General features: G+C 40.8%; 1 gene segment (V, D, J or C); it reads right to left on the reverse strand.

The window, feature by feature from the left end:
* LOC140599266 (immunoglobulin heavy variable 3-11-like) overlaps positions 1 to 11,419 on the reverse strand; it is a 32,546-nt gene extending 21,127 nt beyond the window's left edge. The window contains 2 exon segments of the V gene segment in view: positions 10,882 to 11,192; positions 11,296 to 11,419. Of these exon segments, the coding sequence occupies positions 10,882 to 11,192; positions 11,296 to 11,365 (381 nt within the window).
* Between the last annotated feature and the right edge of the window lie 8,535 nt (positions 11,420 to 19,954).

The following is a 19,954-nucleotide window of genomic DNA, read 5'->3' on the forward strand; positions in this document are numbered from 1 at the left end:
TGTTTTTCATGGACTTGTTTGCCATATGTAGATCTTATTCGGAGATATTTCTCTTCATGATTTCTCCCCGTGTCTTGACTGGATTCCTTGTTTCTTGGGTGTTGAATTTGATAAGTTCTTTATAGATGTTGGTTACAAGCTGTTTGATATGTCATTTACTAATATAATCTACCCTTTTGTATGATGTGTTTTAGTTTTGGAGGGTTTCCTTTGCTCTGCAGAACATTTTTGTTTCGATTGAGCTCCCAAAATACATTTTTGCTTCTGATTCCCTTTTCATTATACATATGCCTTGCAAGATATTGCTAAGGCTAAGTTCAAAAACGTTGTTCTCTCTCTTCTCTTCCTAGAGATTTTGATGAATTGTTGTCTCATATTTAGATCTTTTAACCATTTTGACTTTATCTTCTTGTCTGGTATAAGAGAATGGTCTACTTTTATTCTTCTATAGGGGTTGTTCAATTCTCCCCATGCCAATTATTTTATGAGAATGCTTTATTTTCCCAGGAGACATTCTTTCCTATTTTATTGTAGATTATATACCGTATGTTTGAGGGTCTATTTCTGGGTCCTCTATTCTGTTGCAGTGATCTGTGTGTCTGTTTTTTTGCCAGTACCACACCGTCTTAATGATAAAAGCTTTGCAGTACAGCTTGAAATCAGGCATTCTGATGCCCCAGCTTTGGTTTTCGTTCTCAACCTTACTCTGGCTATTGGAGCTCTTTTCTGATTTTATAGAAATCTTCAGATTATTTGTTCCATCACTGGGAAGAAAGCTTGTGGTATTTTGATAGAAATTGCATTCAGTATCTAGATTTCCCTGGGTAGCACAGACATTTTCACAATGTTTATTCTTCTGATCCTTGAGCACAGAATGTTTCTCCATCTCTTTGTGTCTTCATTAATTTCTTTCATAAGTGTTGTCTAGATTTAAGGACAGATCCTTTACCTCATTGGTTAGGTCTATTCCTAGGTATCTTATGGTTGGATCCATTGTAAATGAGTTTAATACCCTAATTTCTCTTTTATCAGTATCATTGTTACTGTGTAGAAATGCAGCTGCCTTTATGCTTGTTTTGTCTCCTGCCATGTCCCTAAGTTGCTATGTCATTTCTAGAAATTTTAGGTGGTATCTGTTGGAGTTTATATAAAATATCATGTACTCTGCAAAGAGGGAGAGTTTAAATTCATCTTTGCCACTTTGAATGCCTTTTATATTGTTGTCTGATTGTTGATTATACGAATTCTATTTCTTTTGTGAGCCGAATTGGTGAGGGCCTGCATCTGTGCTGTCTTCCTGAATTTAAGGACAATCTCTTTGAATCCCCATTGAGTATAAGATTCACTGTGAACTTTTCATAGATGGCTTTAAGATATTGAAGCATGTTCCCTCTACCTTCTACTTTGAAGAGTTTTAATCAGGAATGCCTGCTGTAATTTGGCCTATGAGTTCTCTGCATCTAGTGAGAGGACCATATAAGTATTGTCTTTTATATATTTTTTGAGTGAACAATTTTTATTGAAACCCTCAAAGATTAAAGAGGACAATATGGTGAGTTTGGGTACCATGACACAAAAACTCACCTAACTGCACCATCATTCACAGGAATGAACAAACACAAACACGACAAAATTCAAATTCTCATGTAATTGCTACAGGTGAATGTAAATGAACTAATCATTTGATCATAACCTTTCTTTAATCATACAAAAAAGAAGGGAATGCTGTCTATTATTTTTTAAGGATTTTATTTATTTATTCATGAGAGACAGAGAGAGTATGAGCAAGAGCGAGAGAATGAGTTAGAGACACAGGCAGATGGCGAACAGGCTCCATGCAGGGAGCCTGATGTTGGACTCGATCCTGGGATTCCAGGATCACGCCATTGGCCGAAGGCAGGCACTAATCCACTGAGCCACCCAGGCGTCCCTCCTTGTCTCCTCTATTATTTTTTTGACTATTATCTACAAATATTTATTGTAATACTTGAATAGGACTACAGGAAGCCCTTGGCACTGATTGAAAATATTGATTCACTGTTAGGTTACAAAAATTTATACATAGCAAAATTTAATGCTCTTTACATAGAAAATATTAGACTACTTAAACAAAGCTTTCAGAAATTCCTGGTAATAGCTACCAGAATTAGAAAAGTAAAATTAGGCCTGAGACACTGCCTCCTCTAGAACACTGGACTCTAACAGCACCTCCACTCCTGGAAAAAAATATTTAATTTTGTCATGCAATGGGAAGGCAAAACAAGATATTCTGGAACAACTGTTCTACACAGAAGAGAGCTTCTCCCAATCAAAAAAAGGTGATGATCCAAATAAGCATTTTTAGGCATTAACAAGAACAAGAAGAATCCAAATGAAATATTATACTTGATGTTAAATTTAAATAGCATCTTGATAAAGGTATGCTTCCTTTCATTTTAATACATTTCTGCACATGTATATGTTTTAAAATCCAGGAAACAGCCAAACTACAAGTTAATTGTTAACATGAATATGCATAGTTAACCCTATATTATGCGGCCCCTTTAAGAAGCACCGATGCACCCAAAAGACATCACAATGCATCATCACTAATACCCAATACCTATAATCACTTAATGTTCTGGAACACAATGATTTAGAAGGCAAGTTTCTTTTGAAAATGGCTTAAACTCAAACAGGGGTTTTTTGCTGAACATTGAAATTTTATTATTCTAGGAAAGATTTAGATTTTAAAATGAAGTAAATACCAACTATAATTTAAATTACTTAAGTATTCAAGCCTATAAAAGTAGGAGGAGGTCTGTGGTCTATTTGTAAATTAAGTTTTTAGTTGGTACGAAACTATAACATTCTGTTCAGATCACATAAAAATGGTTTAGCATGGTGGTCATTTTAATAAGGTAAGACTTCTTAATTAAGAAAAACAATTGTGGAAAAAAAGTTTATGAAGGATTTTGGGACTCCTGCTGTAAAATAAATTCTTAAAAATTTAAAACAAATACTTATTAAGGCAGAGCTGACATTTATTTCCCAGGAAGAAGCATGACAACTGGGCCAGTTTATTCAAGGAAATCTATTATAAAATTCATTTGGGAAAGCTTGTCAATGAGTCAGAATCCAGCTTCTTCAATGGTAGGTGTAGTAGATTCATAGTAGATCCCTTCAACATTATTGAAAAATATATTTCTCATTGGATCAGGAGACTAATGTGTCCTGGAATTAAGGAAAAGAGAAATCAGTTAATTAAAAAAATCCAATTGTAAAATCACATGATCTTTGAGCCAAAGTTTAATAAATGTCAGCTGTCAGAAATGGAACCCCCACCGTAATTCCATTTTATTCCCTATGTATGTAAATTAACTTGAGGACGGATAGCATATGTGAATTGATGGTCACATTCCTAGATGGTGGCACATTCTCCGTCTCTCTCAAGGAATATGACATAGTCCCATCGCCCGTCTTGGTAGGATCGCTCTACCAATAAACATGAACATGCCACAAATTTCAGAAAGATCAACAATCATTTTCTCAAAGTGTTGCCTTTTAAAATGGCTAACATGAGGCTTCCAATATCTGCTCTAAAGAAAAATATTGACCTACGAGAATGTTTTCCTAGAAATACATCCCAGCAGCTTGAGACAGACAGTGAAGTGTCTGTACTTCTACGTTTGTTTGTTTGGTGGAGTACACATCTGTACTGTAGAGCAGCTATCTGATGAATTCTCAGAGCTGCAAATTCATTGGCCATAACACTCTGGCAAACATTTATGTGTAAGAATTGAATTATTCTTTTGACTGAGACTGGATATCTTGCAGTTCCTGTTCTTACTTTACCTTGATATCCTGGGCAGCTTGCCTTTTGCTTGGTATTTGAGTTCTTTCCAGTTTTTGGATGGATTCTTGTATTGCAATGTATTTCCCCCTCAGAACTGCTGTTGCTGTATCCCAAGGATTTTGAATGATTATATCTTCATTCTCATTAGTTTCCATGATTCTTTTGAATTATTCCCTAATTTCCTGGTCGACCCCCTTCATCTTTCAACAGGATGGTCCTTAACCTCCATGTGTTTGAAATCCCATAAAAGTTAGGGATCTCTTGTCTCTTGCTGCTTTAAGGATCTTCTCTTTATCTTAGGAATTTGCACGTTTCACTATTGAATGTCAAGGTGTCTAGTGGTTTTTATTGATTTTAAGGAGGGATCTCTCTCTTTCCTGGATCTGAATGCCTGTATCCCTTCCAAAGTTAGGGAGGTTCTCAGCTATGATTTGTTTAAATACATATTCTGGACGTCTGTCCCTTTTGGCGCCCTCAGGAACCCCAGTTAAATGTAGATTTTCCCTTCTGAGGCTGTCATTTATTTCTCTTAACCTATCCTCATGATGTTTTAATTGTTTTTCCCTATTTTCCTCAGTTTCTCTCCTTGCCAGAAACTTGCCTTCTATGTCATTCACTCGTTCTTCTACCTTGTTAACCCTTGTCATTAGGACCTCCAGTTTGGATTGCATCTCTTTTAATTGATTTTTAATTTCAGCCGGATTCCATCTTTTTTTGCAGTCATGAAATGTCTTGAATCCTTTATGCTTCTCTCCGGAGCCACCATTAGCTTTATAATTGTGCTTGTGAATTGGCTTTCTGATATCAAATTGTAATCAAACATCTGTAACTGTGGCAGAGAGTACTGCTTTTGATTCTTTCTTTTGTGTTGAGTTCTTCCTTGTAGTCATTTTACTCAGTGCAGAGTGGTTGTATGACTGGGTTTTGTCAAGAATATGAACCGGGACCTAAGTAAATTTCACCCACATGATTCTGTCGAGGTCAGAGACCAGAAATTGAGAACAAAGATAAGAACAAAATAAAACAAAAGTACCGTAAAGTGAAGAAGAAATTTAAAACAAAGTATTAAAAAATAATAGTCTAAGAATCCTAAGAAGAGTGAAAAAAAAGGAAGAAGGAAAAGGGGGGACTGGGAGATTGTGGTGGTGACAATGTTGAAGTGGAGGGATGATGTAATTTACCTGAGTGGTTCTAGAGGGTGAACCTCTTGTTTCTGAGCATATGAAGTTCTGTATGTTAGAATATGTTCAGTCCCAAATTTATATAAACCAGAAATACTTGTAGAGAGGCCCAACATTGACAACTGAACATATGTGTGATACAAGAGGGGAAATAATGGGAATGAGGAATCTCACAGAATGAACTAGCATGGTATACCACTGGGTACTGGGTGCATACTAGTCATGTTTCAGAAGGTATTAAGTTCTGCCATTGTAGAACAAAATGAGGCAGAGAAACAAAAAACACAAAATAAAACAAAAAAACATATCTTGTATATCTCCCAATATTAAGTTGGGTATGTCAAAGGGAATCTAGAAGTGGAAGATATATCCAGTTCTTGTAATTGTAGAAATATGAAAGTCAAAAAGGACGAAACTTGAAAAGGAAGAGGTGGTAAAACATTGTAGTTAAGGTGAGACAGGGAAAAAATTGGAAATTTACAGTCTCATACAAATTGAGTTGTATGGCAAAAAAGGGGGGGAAGGAGGGGTTCCCTCTGGTTCTATATACTGTAAATCCCTCGACTTCCCCTGGAGCTTTCCAGTCCTCCAAGTCAACAACTTGCTCTTCCCTTGTCCTGCCAGCTGGTCCTCTGGGGAAGGGGCCTGCTGTGCTGAGTCTCAGGTGTGTGCACCTTGGGGGGATGCCCTGTCCCCATCTGGCTGCTGGGCTCAGGGGGAGCTGCTTATCCTGTGAGACACCTGCTCCCTGGCAGCCCTGCTCCATCCCAGGCATAGGCTGACCCCGGGAGGACCAACCACACTGGCGGGGCCAGCTCCCCAGGCCTGGAGTCAGCTCCCACAGTAACTACTGCAGCTCCCAGTCTGCAGAGGCCTGGATGCTCCCAGGGCGGGGAGGGGGGCACAGACCTGTAGAGCTCAGGGCGCCCTGGGGCAGGAGCATACTCACTGCCCTGGGCCCTACCCGCCTCCACCTTACCTGGGGAAGAACAGGACCCAAGGCTGCTCCAGCTCTGCTTCCTGGGCTGCGGGGCCTGTGTTGCTGGAATCTGGGTCCTGGGGCCACAGCTCCTGAAGAAGCAGGGTGCAGCCGCCTCGGACCAGATGTACCAAGGAGGCTTTAGCCCGTTACTGAGATAGGCCCACAGCACTGGTGGAACTGCCCTATTAGTGACCCTTGAAAATGGAGGCTCCAGTGCCCCCTGATAAGTCTGCCCAAGTTTCTTGCTAAAGTGCCTTTCCATTTGGGAAGAATCCGGTAAGGATGCTTAAATTTCCTGCTTCTCTGGGAATGGGATTTTCTCTCCCAGAGCTCTCACCGCCAAACTTAGCCCAGCTCTGCAGGGGACCTGTCACCTTTTAACTCTTTATATTTACTTTTTTTATATTTATATTTACTTTATATATTACTTTTTGTATATTTATATATTACTTTAGAAGGGTAACCCTTCTCTATGTAGCTTTCCAGCTGTTCTCTCTTTAAATTTCAAGAGGGTAACATTGGAATTTTCACAATATTAATTCTGCCAATCCATGAGCATGGAACATTTTTTCATTTCTTTGTGTCTTCCTCAATTTCTTTCAGAAGTGTTCCATAGTTTTTAGGGTATAGATCCTTTACCTCTTTGGTTAGGTTTATTCCTAGGTATCTTATGCTTTCGGGTGCAATTGTAAATGGGATTGACTCCGTAATTTCTCTTGCTTCAGTATCGTTAGTGTATAGAAATGCCACTGACTTCTGGGCATTGATTTTGGATCTTGCCACACTGCCAAATTCCTGTATGATTTCTAGCAATCTTGAGGTGGATGCTTTTAGGTTTTCTATGTAGAGTATCATGTCATCAGCGACAAGGGAGAGTTTGACTTCTTCTTTGCCAATTAGAATGCCTTTAATGTCTTTTTGTTGTCTGATTGCTGAGGCTAGGACTTCCAGTACTATGTTGAATAGCAGTAGTTAGAGTGGACATCCCTGTCTTGTTCCTGATCTTAGGGGAAAGGCTCCCAGTGCTTCCCCATTGAGAATAATATTTGCTGTGGGCTTTTCTTAGATGGCTTTTAAGATGTTGAGGAATGTTCCCTCTATCCGTACACTCTGAAGAGTTTTGATCAGGAATGGATGCTGTATTTTGTCAAATGCTTTCTCTGCATCTAATGAGAGGATCATATGGTTCTTGGTTTTTCGCTTGCTGATATTATGAATCACATTGATTGATTTACAAGTGTTGAACCAGGCTTGTGTCCCGAGAATAAATCGTACTTGCTCATGGTGAATAATTCTCTTAATGTGTTGTTGGATCCTATTGGATAGTATCTTGTTGAGAATTTTTGCATCCATGTGCATCAGGGATATTGGTCTATAATTCTCCTTTTTGGTTACCCAGGGAAATTTACACATTTAATGCAATCCCTATCAAAATACCATGGAAGGGATCCCTGGGTGGCGCAGCGGTTTGGCGCCTGCCTTTGGCCCAGGGCGCGATCCTGGAGACTCAAGATCGAATCCCACGTCAGGCTCCTGGTGCATGGAGCCTGCTTCTCCCTCTGCCTATGTCTCTGCCTCTCTCTCTCTCTCACTGTGTGCCTATCATAAATAAATAAAATTAAATTAAAAAAAATACCATGGAATTTCTTCAGAGAGTTAGAACAAATTATTTTAAGATTTGTGTGGAATAAGAAAAGACCCTGAATAGCCAGAGGAATTTTAAAAAAGAAAACCATAGCTGGGGGCATCACAATGCCAGATTCAGGTTGTACTGTAAAAAAGCTGTAGTCATCAAGACAGTGTGCTACTGGCACAAAAACAGACACATAGATCAATGGAACAGAATAGAAAACCCAGAAGTGGACCGAAAATATTATGTTCAACTAATATTCGATAAAGGAGGAAAGACTAATGACTGGAAGAAAGACAGTCTCTTCAGTAAATGGTGCTGGGAAAATTGGACATCCACATGCAGAAGAATGAAGCTAGACCACTCTCTTGCACCACACACAAAGATAAACTCAAAATGGATGAAAGATCTAAATGTGAGACAAGATTCCATCAAAATCCTAAAGGAGAACACAGGCAACACACCTTTTGAAGTCGGCCACAATAATCTTGCAGGATACATCCACGAAGGCAAAAGAAACAAAAGCAAAAATGAACTATTGGGACTTCAAAAAGATAAGAAGCTTTTGCACAGCAAAGGATACAGTCAACAAAACTCAAAGATAACGTACAGAATGGGAGAAGATACTTGCAAATGACGTATCAGATAAAGGGTTATTTTCCAAGATCTATAAAGAACTTATTAAAGTAAACACCAAAGAAACAAACAATCCAATCATAAAATGGGCAAAAGTCATGAACAGAAATCTCACAGAGGAAGACATAGACATGGCCAACAAGCACATGAGAAAATGCTCCGCATCCCTTGCCATCAAGGAAATACAAATCAAAACCACAATGAGATACCATCTCACACCAGTAAGAATGGGGAAAATTAACAAAGCAAGAAACCACAAATGTTGGAGAGGATGCGGAGAAAAGGGAACACTCTTGCACTGTTGGTGGGAATGTGAACTGGTGCAGCCACTCTGGAAAACTGTGTGGAGGTTCCTCAAAGAGTTATAGATACATCTGCCCTATGACCCAGCAATTGCACTGTTGGGGATTTACCCCAAAGATACAGATGCTGGGGTTACGAAATGCTGGCACACCTGCAACCCGATGTTTCTAGCCACAATGTCCACAATAGCCAAACTGTGGAAGGAGCCTCGGTGTCCATCAAAAGACGAATGGATGAGGAAGGTGTGGTCTATGTATACAATGGAATATTACTCAGTCACTAGAAATGACACATACCCGCCATTTGCTTCAACATGGATGGAAGTGGAGGGTGTTATGCTGAGTGAAGTAAGTCAATCAGTGAAGGACAAACATTTTATGGTCTCATTCATATGGGAAATATAAATAATATTGAAATGGAATAGAAGGAAAGGGAGAAGAAATGGGTGGAAAATATCAGAAAGGGAGACAGAACATAAAGACTCCTAACTCTGGGAAATGAACTAGGGGTGGTGCAAGGGGAGGAGGGCGGGTGGTGTGGGTGAATGGTTGATGGGCACTGAGGGGGGCACATGTTGGGATGAGCACTGGGTGTTATTCTGTATGTTCACAAATTGAACACCAATAAAAAATAAATTTATTATTAAAAAATAAATTTCTAGAGGGATTAGTAGGTTTTGAGGATGATTTAAATTTACCTAGGTAAGTTTATGGGGACAGGTGACTTGAGATCCCGACTCCTCTGCCCTCCTGCCCTGCCCTGCTAAATTCAACTTAACAAAGAAAAATAAGTGGAGATTAGCCTGTGACCCTGCTGGAACATCCTACATGGACTGGGAAGATCAAACAACAGACACTCATTCTCACAGTTCTGGAATCTGGGGCGTCTGAGGTCCAGGTGCAGGTGTGCTGTCTGGAGAACACCCACGTCCTAGCCCGTCCTTTCCCCATCACCTCACATGGGGCCAGGGTGCAGGGAGCTTTCCCAGTCCTGGTTTATAAGGGCCCTGATTCTATCATGAAGCTGCACCTCCTGACCCAAGTGATACCCTAAGGCCCCACCCCCTCCCCTGATCTCATGGGCATTAGATGCCAACATGGGGATGGTAGAGGTCACACACAATGAGCTGACGTCAGCACCTGAAGGATCCATGAGTTATTCCCTGGAGGGGGAAGACCGTTCAATCAAGCTCCTAACCTTCAGTATCCTCATGGATCCAGTAGATGCTTCTGGTGTCTGAGCACACGGAGGACACATGACCTTCACTACCAGCTGGTGACCTTGGGGAGAGGACAGCCTCCATCTAAGACCTGGTAGGATCTAGGCCTATTTGTATTGTCATTTTGTGTTTCATGATTCTTCCATATATTATTCATCTCCTTTCCACAGGATTCGGAAATTTGTCTACTGAGAATGACCACATCTCTCCTTTGGCCTTGCAGTTTGATACTTATTTAGTGAAATTATTCCTCACACCATGTGCATTCTTTATTGCCTGCTAGCTCCCTGATGTTCCATCCACATGCCTCTCCTCCATCCAAAGGATAAGAAATCAAACAATAACCCAGGAGTTCCCTCATTAGAAGCAGTTTGGACACTGACTCCACACAAGCCACTCCTGGAGCAGGACCCCGTCCCCAACACTGACCCACAAAACACACCCTGAGTGTACCTCCCAGCACCATCCAGGCATTTATGATGTGATGAGAGGCCTGCCTGCCTCTCATCTGACATGAAGATGAAGATGATTAAACCTTATACTCTACTGATTGTGTGTGTGTGTGAATCATCTCTGCGTCCACATCCCTACCATGTCATGCTGGGAATCTCTCTCACTCCCAGGCCATTATTAACATTTGTGTAGAATGTCTTTCTCTTCTGCTGATTGGGGATTCCTCTAAACCATGATGTGCAAGACAACATATTAGCTTGGGGTCCTCTGATCCACAGTGAGCATGACGAGGACTCATGAAAATGTTCAGATGATGTGAATGGAGTTCTTTGTAATAGATGAATATTTCGGGTCAGGAAACGTTAAGTATAAGTAAGTGCAGGTACTATAGTTGAATTTCTAAGTCTCTAAGAAAGAGACTGAAGAGGGAAACACGTAACCAAGTGTTCAGAGAGACTCCCTGGGGGAAACTGCTCCATGGAGAGGAAGCCCAGAACCCGAGAGGAAACCTGCCCAGAACCTCCATCTGCACCTGCTCCTGGGCCTTCATGACAGAAGTGGTGAGGAGTGTGCACACCCTGGTGGTCGTGATCCCCTTCTACAGGGAGGTTTGTGTCTGGGCTCACACTGAGGTTGCCTCACTGTGTCACCCGCACAGTAATACACGGCCGTGTCCTCGGCTCTCAGGCTGTTCATCTGCAGATACAGCGTGTTCTTGGCGTTGTCTCTGGAGATGGTGAATCGGCCCTTCACAGCGTCTGCGTAGTTTGTGCTACTTCCACCACTGCTAATGTATGCGACCCACTGCAGCCCCTTCCCTGGAGCCTGGCGGATCCAGCTCATTTCATTGCTACTGAAGGCGAATCCAGAGGCCACACAGGAGAGCCTCAGGGATCCTCCAGGCTTCACCAGGTCTCCCCCAGACTCCACCAGCTGCACTTCACCCTGGACACCTGCAGACAAAATACATCCTGGTCAGGAAATAGCCCCACATCCCTTGTTTCTCTCACTCACCTCTACTCACAGACTCACGGTCCCTTGTTCTCCAGGAATTACCTTTTAAAATAGTGACAAGGAAAACCCAGCTGAGCACAGACTCCATGGTGGTTTTTCTGTGTTGTGTCATGAGCACTGAATGGGATCAACTGGGGATCCTGGGGCTGCGGCTCCTCTCCCAGCTGCAGGGTCAGGGATGGGCTGGTTTAATCAGTGGAGGGCGGGCCCAATTTGCATAACCTCTGACTATATAGTTAGCTCCAGACTCTGATCAATTCTTTACAAGTTATATACAAGCATTACTTCACAACTGTAGATCACTTTCTTTTGGTGATACAGTGGATTTAAGATGTTCTAATCCATCTAAGTATTTATCTTTGCCTTTGTGCCTTTTAAAAACTCTATCATTAATATAGGTCATTTTTAAAAAGTATTTTCTCTCCTTAAGTTTAATCATAAATATTTATTTTTGATACCAGTGTAAAGGAGATTGTTTTTTAAATTGTATAGTGATAATTTGTTGTTAGTGTGTAAAAATGAGCTTTCTTGTATATGTTGGTTTTATATCCTGTATTTTCCCTGAGCTCATTACTAACTTCAAGTCTTTTTTGTAAGGTTTGTCCTCATTCACCATTTATACAACAATATCATGTACAATCAAATTATTTTTCTTCCTGTTGAATGATATTAATATCTTTTATTTTATTATTGCCTAATTACTATGTAAATCTTCAACTTGGGGGTATAAAAGCTTTCCCTCTTTTCTGTCAGATTCTTTGTTCTAATATTTCTTTTGATATATAGCAGATCTAGAAGAGCAAAAGAATTTCCTCTTGCCTATAGAGGAGGTCCCTAATATATGGTGTGATGCGGGATCTCAGGACAGGACAGGAAGTCTATTCAGAATTTCTGCCCAGTTGTGATTGGAGATACTGGTGGCTGTTGAACTTGATAAGTTCATTTTATATTTTTTTATTATTTTTTAATAAATTAATTTTTAATGGTGTTCAATTTACCAACATACAGAATAACACCCAGTGCTCATCCCGTCAAGTGCCCCTCTCAGTGCCTGTCACCCATTCACCCCCGCCCCCAGCCCTCCCCCCCTTCCACCACCCCTAGTTCATTTCCCAGAGTTAGGAGTCTTGATGTTCTGTCTCCCTTTCTGATATTTCCCACACATTTCTTCTCCCTTCCCTTATATTCCCTTTCACTATTATTTATATTCCCTAAGTGAATAAGTTCATTTTCGAATTGAATTTGAGCCTTTAATCTGATAAGACTTTACAAAATATCTTCTCCCATTCTGTAGGTTCCCTTTTAATTACACTGCATGATTGCTTTGCTGTGAAAATGTTCTTTCTTTGATGAAATCGCCATCGTTCATTTTCCTTTTCTTTCTCTTGACTCTGGAGACACATCTAGAAGTTGTTGCAGCCGAGGTAGAAAGGATGCTGCCTGTTTTCTTCTGAGGATTGTGATGGTTTCCTGACTGACTTTCAGGTCTTTCATCAACTTTGAGTCCATTATTGTGAATGATGTAAGAAAAGGGTCCACTTTCATTCTTCTGCATGTGTCTCCCCAACATTCCCCACACAATTTGTTCAAGAGACTTTCTTTTTCCATTGCATATTCTTCCCTGCTTTGTCAAGATTTTTTAACCTTAGATTTCATGGTCCATTTCTGGGTTCTCCAACTTTTCTGAATTTGTGCCAGTACCATAATGTCCTGATGATCACAACGTTGTAATTTACCTTGACAACCAGAACCAGTACGTTTCCAGGTTTGCTTTACTTTAACAGGATTGCTTTGGATATTTGAGGTTCTTGGTTCCCTAAAATTTTCTGATGGTTTGCTCTAGATCTGTAAACAATCCTGGTGATATATTTATACGGATGGCTTTGAATGTGTAGCTTTCTCTGTAAGCATAAGTATTTTATCAATATTCATTCTTCTAATCTATGAAAATAATATTTTCTATACTCTTGTGTCTTCCATACTGTCTTTCATAAGTGTTCTGGAATGTTTAGTCTATCCATTCATACCTCTTTGCTTAGGATTTTTCTTCATTATCTGATTATTTATGGTGCAATTAAAAATTACATCCAGTCCTTGATTTTCTTTTTTTCTGTTTCATTTGCCCTATATAGAAAAGCCACTGTCTTTCTTGTATTGATTTTCCATGCTCTGATTTTGCTGAATTCCGGTATCAGGTCTAGCAATTGTTTCAAATGAATCTTTGAGATTTGAATTTAAATTATTGTGTCGTGTGTGAAGAGTGAAAGTTTATTTTTTTCTTTGATGACTTAGAAGACTTTTAAATCTGTTTGTTGTCTGATTTTTGAAGCTAGGACTTCTAGTACTATGGTGCAGAACAGTGGTGATGGTGGGCATCCCTGTCCTGTTCCTGATTTTAGGGGAAAAGCTCTCAAATTTTCCTGTTGTGGATGACATCCTTCATGTGTCCTAGGTAGGTAGCTTTTGTGATAAGAATGTCTCCGTATCTCTACATCGAAAAGGTTTTTATGAGGAAAGTATAGTATTTTCTGACAAATATTTTTGGGCTTCAGATGAGAGGACAAAATGGCCCTTTTCTTTTCTTTTATGAATGAGTCAAATCCCATTGTTTGATTTTCCGATGCTGAACCACCCTTGAAGACCTGAATTTAAGCGAATTTGATCATTAAGAATTACCTATTATTGTACTATTGGACCCTGTTAGTTAGGATCTTGGTGAGAATGTTGCATCCATATCCATCAAGGATACTAGTCTGTAATTCTCCTTTTCAGTTGGATCTTTCTCTGTTTTTGAGGTCCAGGAAATGCTACTATTGGAGAATGACTTTGGAAGTTTCCTTTAATTTCTATCTTTGTAATATTTTCACTGGAGGAGGGAGAAGCAGACTCCATGCCGGTAGCCCGATACGGAACTCGATCCCAGGACTCCAGGATCACACCCTGGGCCAAAGGCAGGTGCTAAACCACTGACCCACCCAAGGATCCCCGTATAAAGTCATTTCAAATGCTTGTTGCATTCCCATGGGCAGCCATCTGTCCTTGGACTTTTGATTGTTGGAAGACTTCTAAATATATCTAATTTTCATTTCTGAGTTTTGGGTCTGTACAGCTTTTCCATTCATTCCTGTTTCAGATTTAGTTGTTTCTACATTTATAGGAAGGCATCCATTTCTTCCAGATTGCTGAATATGTTGGCATGTTATTGCTCATAATATTGTCTCTCTTCAATAATTTATTTTTCATTTATTTATTCAATATTTTAAGTTCAATTTGCCAACATATAGTAACACCAAGTGCTCATCTGATCACATGCCCTCTTTAGTGCCCATCACCCAGGAACCATGTCCCAACACCCACCTGCCCTTCTGCACCCTTTTCTTCGAGTCCCAGAGATAGGAATCTGTCATGGTTTGTCTTCCTCCTGATTCATCCCCACTCAGTTTTCCTCCTTCCCTTAGGATCCCTTTCACTATTTCTATATTCCACATATGAGTGAAACCATGATGATTGTCCTAAACCAATTAACTTATTTCATTGGCATAGTACCATGTAGTTCCGTACACCTTGAAGAAATAATAGCTATTGATGGTTTCTGGTGACTGAGAAATATCCCTTTTTATTTTATTTTATTTTATTTTATTTTATTTTATTTTATTTATTTTTTAATTTTTATTTATTTATGATAGTCACAGAGAGAGAGAGAGAGGCAGAGACACAGGCAGAGGGAGAAGCAGGCTCCATGCACCGGGAGCCCGACGTGGGATTCGATCCCGGGTCTCCAGGATCGCGCCCTGGGCCAAAGGCAGGCGCCAAACCGCTGTGCCACCCATGGATCCCGAAATATCCCTTTTTATATATAAACTGTACATGCTTATCAATTCATCTGTCAAAGTACATTGTGGCTTACCCGAGGATTTGGCTCTTGTGGACATGGATGTAATAAACATTGGGATGCAGGTGTCCTGCCGTTTCACTGCATCTGTATCTTTGGGGTAAATCCCCAGCAGGGCAATTGCTGGGTCATAGGGCAGATCTATTTTTAACTCTTTCAGGAAACTCCATACAGTTTTCCAGAGTGGCTGCACCAGTTCACATTCCCACCAATAGTGCAAGTGGGTTCCCCTTTCTCCACATCCTTTCCACCATTTGTTATTTTTCTTTCTTATTAATTTTCTCTATTCTCTGTGGTGTAAAGTGACAGACGATTGCGGTTTTGATGTGCTTTTCCTTGATAGCAAGTGATGTGGAGCATTTTTTTCATGGACTTGTTGGCCATATGAAGGTTTTATTGGATAAATTTCTGTTCATGTTTTCTCCCCATTTCTTGACTGGATTCCTGGTTTCTTGGGTGTTGATTTTAATAAGTTCATTATACATGTTGGATAGAAAGCCCTTTGTCTGATATGTCAATTGCTAATGTCATCTACCCTTCTATGTGTTATGTTCTTGTTCTTTTGTCAGATTCCTTTGCTCTGCAGAGCATTTTTATCTTGATGGAGCTCCCAAAATTAATTTTTGCTTTTGCTTCCCTTGCCATTATAGGTATGCCTTACAAGAAATTGCTGTGGCTAAGTTCAAAAACGTTGTTCCCTCTCTTCTCCTCGCAGAGATTTTGATGCATTGTTATCTCACATTTAGATCTTTTAACCATTTTGAATTTATCTTCTTTATTTCCATATGAGATTTGTCCCTTTAATTGTTCTACAGGGGCTGTTCAATTCTCAACATGCCAATTATTTTTGAGACTGTTTTATTTTCCCAAGGGATATTCTTTCCTATTTTGTTAAAGATTATTGACCGTACATTTAAGGGTTCATTTCTGGGTTCTCTATTCTGTTCTATTGATCTTTGTGTCTGTTTTTGTGCCAGGACCAGACTGTCTTAATGATCACAGCTTTGTAGTACAGCTTTAAATCAGGCATTCTGATGTGCCCAGCTTTGGCTTTCTTTGTAAACCTTACTCTGGCAATTGGAGATCTTTCTGATTTTGTAGAAATATTAGGGTTATTTGTTCCATCACTGGGAAGAAATATTGTGGTATTTTAACAGGAATCGCATTCAGTGTCCAGATTGTCCGGGTAGCCTCCACATTTGCTTCTCTTTTTCAACATTTATTTTGGTATTTGATGTATTTTCTGCTTAAATTTAAGCAGTAGGATTGTTTATTCCAGGTCTGTGAAGAATGTTGATGATATTTTTATAGTAGTTTCTTTTAATATGTCAAATTCCAGGACGACTGGGTGGCTCAGTGGTTGAGTGTTCACCTTTGGCTCAGGGCATGATCGTGGAGTCCCAGGATTGAGCCCCACATCAGGCTCCCTGCATGGAGTGTGCTTCTCTCTCTGCCTATGTCTCTGTCTCTCTGTGTGTCTCTCATGAATAAATAAATAAAATCTTTTAAAAATACATCAATTTCCTTGGGTAGCATAAATATTCAAACAATATATTTCCTTCTAATCCTTTGACATGGAATTTTTTTTAGTTCTTCGTGTCTTCTTCAATTTCTTTCCTATGTTTTCTACAGTTCTCAGAGTACAGATCCTTTACTTCTTTAGTTTGGATCACGCTTAATTGTTGTTGTTTTTACCATTGTAAATGGGATTTATTCCTGGGTTTCTCTTTCTTCTGTATCACTGTCAGTGTATAGAAATGTACCTGACTTCTGTTCATTGGTTTTATAACCTGTTATGCTGTTGCTTTGCATATTAATTGACTTTATGTAGCCCTCCAGATGGTAAGGGAATTAATGTGTGCAGACCTGAGCCTTGTGTGTGATACCCGGAAACTGTGGCCAAGGAAAGACTATGGTTTGTGTTTTCAGGTCACATTATCCCAGGTCATCCAATGATGCCCATGTTTGTGGTGACTCCCAGAAATGCCCTAGGGACAGAGACACCATTGAGGTGGGCTGGGTGGGGAGAAGCCTCTGAAGAAACTCAGCACTGAAGGGGGGTATTGCAAGGATGATGTGCTGACGTAGACTGAGCTTGAACCTGGCAAACCTGTCAGCCCAGGACTTGTGACCATAAGTTCATGAATGTCCTACTAGAATGTGATGTGTGTGCTGCTCAGAGAGTGGGATGGAAAAATTCATCCATGGTGTTCACTTTCTTTCTTTTCTCCAAGCATATTGTCACATTTCAAAATAAAGTGGGAAAATTTCTGACCCTTTTGCAGACAAATCAACAGTCTCAGATTCTGAAGCACAACACCTTCCAATACTTTACAGATGAGACCTCAAGGAATTCCCCCTTTTCTGTCCACATAATTTGCAAATATCCCCACTACAACAAGTAATAAAATTAATTTGATGCAAAGTGTTTAACCAGGATTATTCTTTCAGTGTAACTGTAGCTTTAAACCCTGCTGGAGAGAATGATGTGCACATGAGTATATTAACTTTGTCCAAAACCCCTGACTTATTGTTATGAGGAAGTCATAGGAGGAGAACCCTTGTTGCTGTCACTTCCTGAGCCCACCACCAAAACTGTCCTCTCACCAGGGATTCTGACTCTCCCAGGATGTGGGTTCTCACACTGAGTCTCACACAGTAGTACACGGCTGTGTCCTCAGACTGCAGACTGTGCAGACTGTGCTTGTGGAGGCCATGCCCTTAGGGTGACTCTTCCCTGGAACTTCTGCGCATACCTCGTGGCACCATCTTTGGGATCAATTCGTCCCATCCAATCAAGTTCTAGTCCTGAAGCCTGTCATATCCAGTGCATACATTAGTTAATGACGGTGTATCCAGACATCTTGCAAGAGACCTTCACAGATGCCCCTGGCTTCCCCAACTCAGTCCCAGACTGCACCACCTGGACCTTGGTGTGCCCACTTGTGGAGAGGAACAGGAAGGGATAAAGCCATCCTTGACTGGCCTGATACTGTCCTCAGGCTAGAAACTAGAGTGTCCTTTAGCAGTAGCCAGTACCAGCAGGAAGAGGTTTCTCCAGCTGCAGTCCATGGTGAGGGTTGCACTATAAGGGGTTACTGGAGGGAGCATGTGCAGGTCTTGGGTGATGCTCAGGGCACAGATATTCCCATACTTAGCCTATTGCATCTTGGATGATTTGAAAATTCATGAGATGGTGTATTTCATACTCAATACAAGCCTCGTCTAGAGAAGGAGCAGATCTCCATCACAGGACTGTGCTATGTAGGAACCTGATACCCAAGTCCTAATCCTTGTTTGATGATGTAGGTCCCCTTCCAATTCCCTGAACTGCGTGCAAGCACAACATCTCCCACCGATGGTCTAGAAGCCACAGGAAATCCTCCTCATTGTGAAGGCACCTCTGAATGACAGAGACTCTCTGAACCTGATGTTGGCTCTGAGATCTTAATGTCTTATTCTTGGATCAGTGTGCCTCCAATATGCTGCATTCAATGAGGTAATCAGTGCATTCCCACCTCTATCCCTTCACACCTCAGATAAGTAAAAGCTGTGGAATTGCATGCTCTGCAAATGTGTTCCTTACTGTCTAAAGTTTAGCAAATGCTCCTGACAGAACAGGAGACTTACACACCCTGTAGCTCTCCCTGTCCTACTTGCATTTTAGATGGATTTCTGAACTGGATGATGGGCACTGAGGAGGGCACTTGATGGGATGAGCCCTGGGTGTTATACTATATGTTGGCAAATCAAACTTCAATTAAAATATAGATTGTTTCCTGAACAAGGTGACTCCAACTTCTGAGAGGAAAGCCTTCTCCAGAACCCTGTGTAGCTGTTCCTCTGGCAGCAGTCCTTTGCGTGGTGGTCCTGAGTGTCCCCTGCAGGCCTGACCTGGGCCCTGCAGGTAGGATGCTGTCTGGGCTCACAGGGTATTTACTGAAGGGTCTCAATTCCTGTATTACATCGTGAAGGGGTGCTGAATATGCCACCCAACGTGTGTCCATGTAATTAAATGTACTAAAAAAACAGCCAATGCAGAGATACCCTGACCTTCCCTGACTCCCTGAGCTGAAGACAAGTCTTCTGATGGAAAACCATCCTCACTGTTCCAGGGGCGTGATTTCTTTAGTACCAGAAATAGGATTTTAAGCCCAATAAACTGTACAAACAAACCTTATTTCTTCAATAATTTATTTCCACGAGCATACATTCCTTTGTGTTGTCATGCCTCCCAATCCCCACCCTTTATAAAGATGTAAATCCTATGTACTTTACTGACATCTCTGTGTCTTTATGTTTCACAATCTCCTATCTATGCAAAATTGATATTCTTTTTATCCTGTTGTCTTATGTCAATGTAATTATTCAAGCAGCCTAAGACTCTAGAAGGAAATCTTTCTACCCCTACAATGGGTGTGATGTGCCTTCAGATAGCCCTTCCGATGACACCATGTGTTCTGATAACGTCTCCTGCAATAGTGACCTGGCTTTCCAAGCTGTGAAGTCAGCAGGGAGACCCCAAGCAAGGGGGGGTCTGAACACTGAACCCTAATGGAGCCACTTGCTTGGACCCCCAGATGCACTGACACAGTCCATACTCACTGGAGGCCAGAAAGTCAGAGTTCTCTGGGAAGCCTCTTATCTCACTTAGGTTCCTGGTGTTGAAGGTTCCATCTGACTATATCTGCTCATGCAGAGAGGCAGTTCACATACCACTGCACCTCTACTGTCCAATAACACACACACACACACACACACACGCACACACGCACACACACACACACACACACACTGTAGCTGATATTT

Source organism: Vulpes vulpes, chromosome 6 (genome assembly GCF_048418805.1).
Source record: "Vulpes vulpes isolate BD-2025 chromosome 6, VulVul3, whole genome shotgun sequence".
Lineage (NCBI taxonomy): Eukaryota > Metazoa > Chordata > Mammalia > Carnivora > Canidae > Vulpes > Vulpes vulpes.